General features: G+C 44.7%; 1 protein-coding gene across 1 annotated transcript; it reads left to right on the top strand.

Moving 5' to 3' along the window:
- Positions 1-697: 697 nt before the first annotated feature.
- Positions 698-11,570, top strand: atxn1l (ataxin 1-like). Its single transcript, XM_083969386.1, has 3 exons — positions 698-796; positions 2,362-3,590; positions 4,773-11,570. The coding sequence occupies exons 2-3, from the start codon at positions 2,481-2,483 to the stop codon at positions 6,273-6,275; spliced, it is 2,613 nt and encodes an 870-aa protein (XP_083825512.1). The 5' UTR covers positions 698-796; positions 2,362-2,480; the 3' UTR covers positions 6,276-11,570.
- The last annotated feature ends 346 nt before the right edge of the window (positions 11,571-11,916 follow it).

The following is an 11,916-nucleotide window of genomic DNA, read 5'->3' as shown; positions in this document are numbered from 1 at the left end:
TGTAAGATTTAGCTCTGTCTACAATGTGTGAGTCCTGATGGTAAAGTCGTATGTTTGATTCCCTTGTTGACAGATCGCATCCTGTCAATGCCCTCAATGGCAAATTTCTGCAAGGAAACTTTCTACTCTGTTATGCATTCTTGCATTTGGAGGATGAAAGCACTTGTGGTATAATTGTGTTGAATCTATCAACATTTTACACTATCTCTCATGGGCAGCGGTTTGTGGTCTGGCCACCTTAGTTATGTACAATACAATACACTCACTATGAGACCTCAGAGTTTTCAGAAACTGAATATTTTCATTGCAAAATCGCATAATTGAAGGCGTGGTGCATCTGAGTAAATAAATACTCAGCTTACAATGCACTTGACTGCAGCGCCCCCTTCTGGATGCAACTCCCCATTGGTCCATTTAAATAAACAGCACTGAAGCAGGGGCTCTCCATTAAATTGAGATGTTTGTTTTCGTTTCAGTTTTGCATTTGTGAGTTAATGTTAAGGATGCACGTTGACTTGTTATATGTGCACTGTATTTATATGATGAAAAGGGAAAAAAAACCCAGCTGTTTTAACAGAAACTGGCTGGTTTCTTGAGGAAGACGTGTTGGACTTTTGGGCATGAAAAAAAAAAAACAGGAAATTGAATAAACGCGGTGACGTCATTGGTGAGCGCCTCCGCTGGCCTTCGGAATGGGCTCGACTGCTTAGCCTTGATTTCTTCAATTGTCCCCCTCCGCATATCAACAACTTTTTCCTCAATACAGAGAGAAGTCTGTCCGCGATGACATTTGGAGGTACGTCCACGTCACGAGACAAATCGCGGGCGCTCGCGGGGAGGCTTCACGCGCAGTGCCATGTCAGCTGTGGGCAGATGTGTGAGTCGAGTCGAGTGGATGTTAGCCAGTTGTTAGCCGTGGGAGCTAACTAACCTGCCCAGGGAGGGAGGGAGGAATAATAATGGAGATAAAGTTAAAACGGGCTCAGATTCACAGATAGCAGCTGCCATTTGAACGCGCCGTCTTCGTGTAGTGTTAGTGGATGAAGTGTCACGCTGTCACTTTTTAACGTTGACGAGAAAATGACAACTCTTAAGTAGGCTAGCTAACTTTAGCCAAGTCAGACACTAAGCTATCGGTAAACAGTGACTCTGAAGTGAAGTGTGGCGGCAACTGGGAAAAAATAACTACAAACTAAATTTCTAAAACAGTATTTTTTACCCCCCCCCTAACAAGAGTTTTTTTTTTTTTTCACGGCTACGATTCAGGAAGCAGGTTTATTAGTTACTCGTCTCTGTGGATAAAAAGAAAAAAAAAAAAAGAGAGAAAAAATGTGCTGAGTGAAACCAGGAACCCACTCGAGTCGTGTTCGTAGGTTGATGTAAAGGAAACGAAAGATCTGTTCAAAGTTAGATTTATGGTAATTGAGTCAAACTGAACATCTCGCATGTTTCCGTTCACCTCTGTTAAAGCATCTTTGCAGCAGAGCCACGCACCTCTGCATTAAAAAAAAAAAAAAAAAAAAACCCAGGTCAGCAGGACTGTAGTGGATCAGGTGGTTAGATGACAAATTATATAGTTACAGCTAAAACAGGGATAGTGTAAATTCCCAGTAATCATTTTGTGTACTCATGTTAGATCGTCCTATTTATATTTATGTGTGTATGAATGAATGCATGAATTGTTTAACGTTGCTGCCTCATGACTCAACTCATGAAGTCATGTGTTATGTAAATTAGCATGCACAACTTGATGAACTTTTTTTTGTTTGTTTTTTGTTTAACTCTTCCTGTCTTCCTGTAACTTACACTGCATACAAAGAATGAAAACGGCTGCAGTTTCAGTCATGGTGAAATTTAGTACTGTGCAGCTTTCTGTATTTGTGGGCAGCACAGGTTTCAGATCCAGTGGAGATCACGGTGGTTTTTACAGACAAACTGTACCAGCCAGGCTGAAAATCTGGATGAACATGACAATTAAGGGTGGGAATCATACTTCTAATTGGCAGAAGAACTACAATGACTAGCAGATTAATTGATTTCTAGATAAAATAAAATAAAATAAAATTTCCCCAGTCAATTTACTGTTTCAGCCCATATTCAAGCAGAAAGGCCAAATATGTGCTTGCTTTTCTTACAGAAGATGTGGCAAATTGCTGTGTCATTGTTTTATTTGAAAAATAATGATCATATAATTAAGTAGCACAGGTAAAGTTCTTATTAGATCAGTTTAATGGTGTATTTTTGCTGCCAAAGATAGTATGATTTTATTACTTTCATCCTATTTTATGTGCATCTTAATGGTGTTAGCCCTGTTGTGATGAGGCAGTGTGTCTCGCTGTTTTTTTTTTTTTTTTTTTTTAGGTGAATTTGAAGAGGTCAACCAGGTGATTTCAGAACTGGTTCCTGTGCAGGCTGAGTGGCTTGCAAGTTTCAGTTCCTGTGCTGTGCAGTAAAGCTACTCGCTTGTTCAGAGGATTGCCATGAAACCAGCTCAGGAGCGCAACCAGGAGTGCCTGCCTCCAAAGAAGAGGGACCTTCCAATCAGTAACAGTGGCGGAGTCGGAGCGACCGGCGGAGGAGGAGGGGCTGCAGGTGTGGGCAGCGGGGGCAGCAGTGGGGGCAGTGGCAGTGCTGCTGCTGCTGCTGCTGCTGCCGCTGCTGCTACTGGAGGTGGAGGTGGTGGTGGTATTGGAGAAGATGAAGTGGTTTCCATCCAGAACTCTGCAGCCAATAGTGACACTCAGGGAGGGACGCCATCTGGAGAGTGGATGCGAGCTCAGCCAGGACTTCATTATGGAGTGGATAACTCTGACGGCATACCAGCAGTGCCCATCGATCAGTACAGTATGCTCTACAAAGTGGCTCTTCCATCCGTCACCTACTCACCTACCAGTCTGCACCCAGTGTTGAGCCACATCTCTCCAGCCTACACCGTTCATTCTCCTCTCCTGCAGCACCCAGGCCTCCCCTACCCTCCCCTCGGCTACGCCCAGATCCCTCACTCCTCTCTCCAGTTCGTTAGTTCCCCTTATGCAGCGGTACCTTATGCTCTGACCCCTGGCTTCGTTCCGGGATCGTTAATTTCTCCCTCAGGCACCATCCCCCAACCCCACTCTGTTTCCCACCTCGTTCCCTATCCCTCCGTCATCCAGGAGGGTGTCGTTTCCCCGCCTCCCCAGGCCCAGGTAGCTGCTCATACCTTTGCCAAAGTTGCAGCGTCCAGCGGCGTCCCGCTGATGCTGCCTTCAGAGCAAGCTGCCCAGCAGCACCTCGGCACCGTGGGAGTCCTGCCCGCAGCAGAGCTCAGCTCCCGAGGGATGCCCGTCTTCTACCACCCTCAGGGCGCCCGGGCCGCCGCTGCCACCAGGGACCCCCACGGCGCCCAGCAGGAGAATGAACCAGAGATGAACGGAGGGGACAAAGAGCAGGGAGCCAGGGAGGCCGTACTAGATTCTGTCTTCACTGCCAGAAACGCTCGTCTGCCGCATATGGCAACACAGGAGCACAGCCTAGACAGAGGCCTGCAGAACCGACGGCTGGAGGACCGGAGCTCACCTGGTCAGCGCAGCACCCCGGACAGCGACCTGGAGGTAAGACACACTCATGACCTTTTAAAGTGACCCTATGATTTCTTGTTGCTTTGTAGTAGTGGTGATACACACAGTATGAGTTGGAAACATATCTTTAACATTTATGTAGACCGAAATGAAAGTGATGAAAATGCAACACTAGACATAAACTCCTGTTAAATCCTTGTTCAGAGGTCGTAGTGTGTTAATGGCTCATCAGCACACACAGTTTGAATTAATGTTTGTGCCAAATAAGAAGTAACTCCCTCCAGTCCTTACTGAGATATTGAATTTACAAAATCTAGATGGACGGATTGGAAACGGCTGAAGTGATGACATTACATCTCAGCTGGTCAAAGTTCAGCTTCACAGTTCTGCAAAAACCTTTCTGGCTATTCCTCAGGAAGGGGGAGATGTGACCCTGTTTCCCACAGCGAGGCTGCTTTGTGAAAGTAACTTGGCAAAGACTCGTAACCAGAAAGTTGCCACTCATTTGTGGTTGCATGGAGATGCACACTAAAGAGTGCTTCAGGGGGGTTTCCTGTTTTCCTGTTGTTTCCTTAAAGTTACCATCCCAGGCAGCTGGACTTTTTTTTTAAATTGCACAACTGATAAGCACCAACCCTCTTCGTCCATCAGCAATCAAACTCTGCAGTATATTTACCTTTATGTTTCAATTTTACCGTCATTAAACGGCCTGGGACTAATTGTGATGTTAGATAAATGACTTGTGGGAGAGTGGAGGCTCTCTGCCGTCCACACTGCTGCTGAAACCAAACCTGCGATCAGAGCCTCGGACCCGGTGTCACAGCTCTCGTCTCTGTGGCACCGCGAGTCCGCGACACAAACGTGAAACGTAGATGGCGGTTGCATGAGTTGGCAGTTTGACTGACAGACAGGCCGTCCAACCAAAGTTGTCTGAGACTAGTTTGATTGGTTGGACAAATTTTGGCCCAGCTCCTCCTCACGCAGATGACCAAATTTCGTCATTGATATGTCAAATCACTTATGTAATCGGATTACTGTCTAATACTTACCAGATATACTCAGATTTTTAAAATGTTGCCAACATTTTGCCAAAAGTGAGCCGCCTGGGATGCTACCTTTTAATGAGTATTATAGTTTCTCTTGTTTGTTTGTGCTGGCCGACGTCATTGCTAGGAAGATAATCACTGACACATCATTCCTTTAATCAACCTCCAGGTGCAGCAGGTAGTCGGTCGTTTGGTTTCTTCCAGCCAAGGAGGTGCAGGGGTGAGGAAAGAGGTCTCCTTCGCTCCACTGAACCTCTCTCAGGGCGCCCAGAGAGCCAGAGAGCTCCACGGAGAGAGCACAGGGGTCATTTCTAGCCGGCCTGGGTACGCGCTACAACCTGCGAATTACAGCGACCCCAGAGTGACCAGCGTCCAGCAGCAGCAGCAGCAAACAGGACAACCGGGCCACGCTGTCGTGCTCGCCAACGGACAACCAGTTCTTATTCCCCTGGAGTATCACCCGCAGCATCAGCCCCAGCCGCTGCCGCCGCCGCAGCAACACTACCCAGGACAGGCGAACGACGTCTTGGCCGGCCACCTCTCCACCACCTTGACTTCCATTAACCCAAGCTTTAAAGCCTCTGATTCGTCAGCCAGAGTGTGCCTCCCCGAAAGAGTGGAGGCTCAGCAGCAGCAGCAGCAGCAGCAGCAGCAGCAGCAGCAGCAGCTTCCCCAGCATCATCCTCCTGTCCAGCCCACAGCGGAGGTGACTCAGGCCTTAGCTTCAAGCCTCGCTCCCGCCCCGGCCTCCTGCAACCCGTCACACTTCATGAAGGGGGCGATCATCCAGCTGGCCACCGGGGAGCTGAAGCGCGTGGAGGACCTGCAGACTCAGGACTTCGTACGGAGCGCCGAGGTGAGCGGGGGGCTTAAGATCGACTCCAGCATGGTGGTGGACATCCGCGCCAGCCAGCAGAGACCGGGCCTCGTGTCGCTTCACTTCACCGTGGGCGAGCAGCAGAGCAAAGTGACCATCGACGTTCCCCCGGAGCATCCCTTCTTCGTGTTCGGGCAGGGCTGGTCCTCCTGCAGCCCGGAGCGCACGGCCCAGCTCTACGGCCTGTCCTGCCATCACCTGCAAGTAGGAGACGTGTGCGTGTCCATCACGCTGCAGCAGCAGCTTCAGCCGCAGCAGCAGAAACAGCCGCAGCACCATCACTCGCAGCAGCAGCAGCAACAGCAGCAGAACCTGTCCAGGACTATGAGCAAAACCAAAGCCACATCAGGACCTGGTCATCAGCTCATGGGGCCTCCAGCTCCTCAGCAGTCACGGTCTCAGTCTCATTTCAGAATAGACCGCATCCACAGAGAAAGACAGCGGGACGGGGAGAAAGACGCGGTCGATAAGGAGGAAGCCACACATTTGGGGGTCGTTGGGCACGTGGAGTCGCCCATCAGACCGAGCAGGACCTCAGCAGAGCATCCGAGGAGCCAGAGCAGTTACCACTTGCACACAGAGGGCTCTGCTTTTGCGGGGGCGGGGATGGGAGCGATGCATGCAGTGCTAGGTGCTTCTCAGAGGCGCTGGTCCTCGCCGGGCCTCCAAAGATACAGTATGAAGGGAGACGAAGGGCCGCGCCCTCAGATAAGCACCTCCGGCCACACAAGGCCCTCTTTCATCCCCCAGGAGGTCAAACTGTCCATCGAGGGGCGCTCTAATGCAGGGAAGTAGCATCACATTTGGTAGCAACTATAGAAGAGACTGCCACGAGTAAGAATGAGTCTGACAAGGAGAGAAAGAGGAAAAAAAAAAAAAAAAAAGAGTGCGAATGTAGCCTCAGAATGTTTGAGATTTTGCACACCTATAATATACAGAAATACAAGATCTTTCTCCATCTGGTGAAGAGTTCTGGTTCTGGTTCTGGTTTTGGTTCAGTTGTCATTCAGCCAAAGGATTCGAACCAGTGCTTCCTCGGCCAGCTGAGGTCTGACAGGGACATGAGAAGCTGAGTAGAAAGTATGTAGCTGATGAAATGCCTACCATAGTCCTTACACACTGCATTTCTCTTCCTCCCTCCTTTGTTGCCACTTCCTCATATCCACGCTTGGAGGTTACCATCGCATTCAGAACACTCCTCTCTGACCAAACTGTCTCTCTCTCTCTGTCTGGAAGACCACGGACTACGAAGAATGTGTTTGTAGCACGGTGAAGCTACCGACTCCGCAGCTTCTGATCTATTTCTGAGATCTTTTATCTCCTCCATTCCAAGGATCCTGTTTCCTTCAAAAGCATTTACCCCCCCCTCTCCCCCCTTCTCCCAAAAAAAAAAAACGAGTGGAGTTGCTGACATCAGCTGCTCTTGCCATGATGTTGGCACTGTTGATGCTAACTGTCAGTGTATGTTACATTACGCTTCTCCGGCAGGAGTCTAAAACCTCTGCTGTCAGCAGAGACACTTTCTCTCCTCTTTTCCTCTTTCAGGAGGCCGGTCGGTCGGTCGGTCGGTCGGTCGGTCGGTGAGGAACGGGATTCTCTCTCAGGCAGAGTGTGGCGTGTCCTGCTCGTCTTACAATCAAAATAGTGATAAATCAATCAATCGGTCTGTTCAGCAATCAGTTTCCACTCCAAAAAAAAGTGTCGCTCTCATCATCACACACCACCCTGCCCACTGGTTCAGGTCTTTACAAGTTTGTGTGTGTGTGTGTTTGCATAAATGCCGCAGATTGGAATTTGTTCTCTGTGATAACTAGAAATATTCTGCATTCCAGTATCATCAGTGAGAATATCCATCATTTAGTGTTTTAACCTTTAGAGTGACTCCCTCCTCTTCCTCCTCCTCCTCCTCCTCCTCCTCCTCACTATACCTCAAAGCTTTTCCCAACCGGACTGGTGACTTTTTGATGCAATTTTATACGACGTAACTAAGGGAGGCTGGTCGGCTGGTTATCGCCAAAGCCACATGTGGGAATGCACCAGAGAGACTTTACCCCATTACATCACTGGCTGCAGGCCACTTTAACCCCCCCGCCCCCCCTGCAAGAGTGGAAGGGCCCGGTAGTTTGCCTCGGAGAGAAAAGCCTGCATGCGAGTGAGTCAGTGATGAGGCGTTTCTCTTTGTCCTCAACTTGAGTTAACTCTTTGCTCAGTTACCAAATTGAAGCAATAGTTCTTTTTACAGCTCGCGGCTTTAATGCTCTCTAATCTTTCACGGTTGTTTTTATATCTCTATACATCTGAGGTGTGAGATCTTGACCCTCTTTTAACCCAGACTTTTCCAAGGTGATGCACTATTCATTTCCATTGGTTCAGTAGATCTGCAAAGAAAACGAAGCCTCTGATAGATTTCTCCAGAAAAACCCTCTTTGATTCTCCATCTCACTGATGATCTTTAATTTTGTATGGATTATTCAACCGCATCTCCAAGAGAGGCTCGACTCTAGTTAAGTTGTGATCATTATCAAGTTATCTTTTCTTCTGTCTTTTTGTTTTAACATATATGGTCCTTCATTTTGTACTAGGATATACTTTATCAAGTGGATCTGACGATTGTGTTGCACATAGAAAATGTCACTCACTGATTTCACACTGACCTTGTTAATAAGAATCACAGTGCAGTAGGTGTTTTTCTAATGAAGGGAATATGTTTGAAGTATTGTTGTTGGTGTTTTGTGGTAAAGAGAGAGAGAGAAAAAAAAACTGACTTGCATTTTTAACTCTGTTTACAAATTAGCCAAGATGAATGCTGCAGTTTTCCTCCTCCTGACAGATTTTTTTATCCTTGTCACAAGAAAAATCCAAAATGGTGAAACTGAAAATAAGTGCAATTAGACCACACATAAAATCATTCAGAGATTTATAATCAGACAGCATTCCTCACACAGACATTCCCATTAATGCAAATCGCACAGTACCAGTTATCTTTTCTTTCCGTCAAATATCTTTGGACTAAACTCATAAGACATTTGATCAAATTGGAAGATTTGTTGCATTTTCCGTTTTTTATTTCCTCTCCCAGTTTTCTTCGTGGTCGTCATTTCCCTGTCCGGCTTGTTTGTTTGGTGCCGTACTTGCAAACCTGTTCAACTAGTTTGTCCTTCAACCCCAGGTCTCATTAACCCCTCATGGGTCAGGGGTCATGAGAGAAGTATCAGTCAAGCAGAACCTGACCTGACGGGCCGAGTGGACTTTTTTCCCTCTGGTGCTGTTATTACGAGCAGCTTCAAAAGGTGGCTCCACATTTTTCCAAATCAGTCGAAACGATTCTCACATGTCCATTAAGAGTTACTGGCCATGTAAAGATTCCTTCCTCATGTTATTGCAGTGTGAGTTAACATGAGTCGTACTTGAACAAACCAAGTGGGTCTCGTCCAGAGTTAGAGACGTCACGGTACACAGCTCCACTCCTTATGCTACTGTTCCTCTGCTGCCGCCCAGCAAGCAAAACACTGTCCTCAGAGACACCGAGAGGTAATTTCATACTAACGTAACGACCTCTGGAAGATGCACCCATGTGGTTTGTCTCACTCACTTTTACACTTGTGGGTTTTGCCCTTTATTACATCACTTAAACTTTAAAAAATCCCACAAGGAAATGACCTTTTTTTTTTTACAGCCCATGTGAACAGGAGGAGCGTTTATAACGATAACTCCATCATGTATGTGTGGACAAGTGAGAAATTTGTTTAACAAAGACTTGGAAAAAATGTGAACCAGGTCTTTTGAAGTGCTGTGTCATTCAGAAATTTAGTTTTACTACAGTACAAACACATCTTAGCATCAGAAGCTCACCCAACAGAGTACTTTAGTTCATACTGTAAGCAATATACATTATACCTGAAAACATTTCATGTAGTCTTGGCATTTTCTACAAAGTAAACTCAGTATTGTACCCTTCATTGTCTTAAGTACAGCTCTCTGCAGCTGTAGGGCAGGTTGGCCGATGCAGTCATTTCACTCTAATGTGTGGTTATAGGATTTTTTTTGCTTTAAACAATGTTTTTTTTTTTTTTATAGGAATATAAACCAATATTTTTTGCTTTGTTACTATCTATTTTCTGCGCACTTGTCCCCATCTCCCTGAGTGTAGCACACTGACACATCAGTGGAGTTTTATTGTCTTCTTACGATGCCACACAGTCGGAGCCAAATCACTCGAGACGAGTGTCGCGCAGGTTTTCATGTGTTTGTTCAGCATTATTTTTGGCACGGTTGCCAAGCCACTTCAATATTGTATTTTAGGTCAAGACGCACTTGGTGGGATTTGTATGGTGCAAGCAGTGCCTCCTGTGACTTTACCTCCTGTTGATTCTCACAGCAAGACCATCCTGTGCAGCCATGAGTCTTTTTTTTTTCGTGCTTCTGCCCTCTGCTTTGAGCAGCGTGTGCCGTCGTTGAGCAGGAAAACTCGACTTCTACCAAGATGTCCAGTGAATATTATTCACAACTCTGATAGTCTGTTGCTGTAAGTAATTGCACTAAACGCCCTCCTTCACAGTGTTTTAAAACGAGAACTGTTGGTTAATTGAAGAGTTTCAAAAATGTAAAGCACACAAAGTCAAGGAGAAATCACAGGTTGTGTGTTTCTGTAGATAGATGTATTTTTCTTTTTGTATAGATAGTTTTGATGATGCTTGTCGATAATGCCTTAAATTCTGCTGTGTACAATGTGTGAAATTGAAATAACGGAATAATGCTTCTGGTAGACTTGGTGTTCCCCTTTTCAGGCTTTACAAGAATTGAAACCATCACAAATATCTTAATCATCCTTACACTCTTGTCAGGCTTATGAGCAGAAATTCATGTTTTAATGTCTCAAAGAGGCGACGGTGAATCTCTCTTTGGGCTCCAGTTGCTTCAACCATGAAATCTGCCACATTTTATTTATGTGTGGATTTTTTCCCCCTATTTTCTATTCTGTTTTCTGCTATGTTTTTTTTAATACACTCTACATACAGTACTTTTTAAAAACATTTAATTCTAGTTTTTCCAATGTGTGGATATAAAGGAAGTGGTAGCTCTTCTTTGCACTTTTTGCCAAGAGTGTCAGCAACAAGAGGCCGCCACGCCTTTTAATTCCATACACACATCTAGACATATACACACACAAAAAGACCTCGCACACATCTGTTGTTTTTATTGTTGTTGCACAAGCTCGGTAGTTTTTTTTTTTTTTTATCCCCAGAATTAATGGATTGTGTTTGGTGTCTTGTGTGTCGTCCTACAGTCTCTGGACAGCAGGAGGTGTTTTTTTTTTTTTTTATATATATAATAAAGACAGAGACAGACAGACTGATTGCATAAATCAGATAGCTTTCAGTTGGTGGTAATGTAATGGTTTCTTTTGTTTAGTGACATTAGCAGGGGGGGATTTGATCTCCCTCTGTGATCTGCTTCCTGTTGTTTGATCCAGTATTCAACTGCAAAGGTGAAGTTAGGACGGTTTTGGCTTTTTTTATTTTGTATTTTTGGCTGATGGTGAATTAAATCAGGAGAATCAGAACGGTTAAAAAGTTTTAAAGAAGTCTGTATTTTCAGATTTGACATTGTACTTTTTTTGGCACAAGGTGACACTGCTTTTTATGTGACGTGTAACTATCTAAAAACAAAAAGAAAAAACAGCATCTTTTTTTTTTTTTAATGCCTAAATCTGCAAAATATATGCAATGATGTAAATGTAACATTCAATCCTCAAGTATAATCCAGGTTGTATGAACTTTGTATAGTGAGTTTTAATATCGTATGGCCGTACCAATATGTATTGATCTTTATCAGAAGCCTTAGAGTTGTCGACCCAAAGTGCTCCCTTAGAATACCCCACACCTACCTGACTTTAACAAAGCATTAATATCTCTATTTTGTTGCATTTTTATTTGTACCCTTTTTGAATAAAATAGATTTGTACTGTATATTTGTACCTCTCTGTGAACTACTTAGGGCGGTTTTTGTTTTTTTGTTTTGCTGTTTTAATTCTATGTACTTTAAGGACACAAAGATATTGTATTTTTATTGTTACAGCTAACTTGGAGACATTGCATTTATCATGTTTGTTAAGTAAACACAATATAATATATATATAAATATATATAAATATAAACTATTATTCAACTTGTGTGCTGTTTCTTTAGTCGCATTGATGTGTTATTTTAGTTTTTTTTCTAAGTGGTGGAAGAAGTTTTGAGATCGTTACTGCAACACTTCAGTGTGAAGTCTTCAGAGGCATAAACATGTACTTTTAAGTTATACTATATGACTATTATATGACTGGTTCATTATCACTGATGTATAACCATTAACCAAATAACCATTTAGCTGATTAAAGGGCAGCTAATTTAATTACTTTATATACTGTTGGGTACCACTGGTCATACACAAT

This window comes from Trachurus trachurus (genome assembly GCF_905171665.1).
Source record: "Trachurus trachurus genome assembly, chromosome: 3".
Taxonomy (NCBI): Eukaryota; Metazoa; Chordata; class Actinopteri; order Carangiformes; family Carangidae; genus Trachurus; species Trachurus trachurus.
Note: the sequence above shows the minus strand (reverse complement) of the source record. Positions and strands in the feature narration are given on the sequence as shown.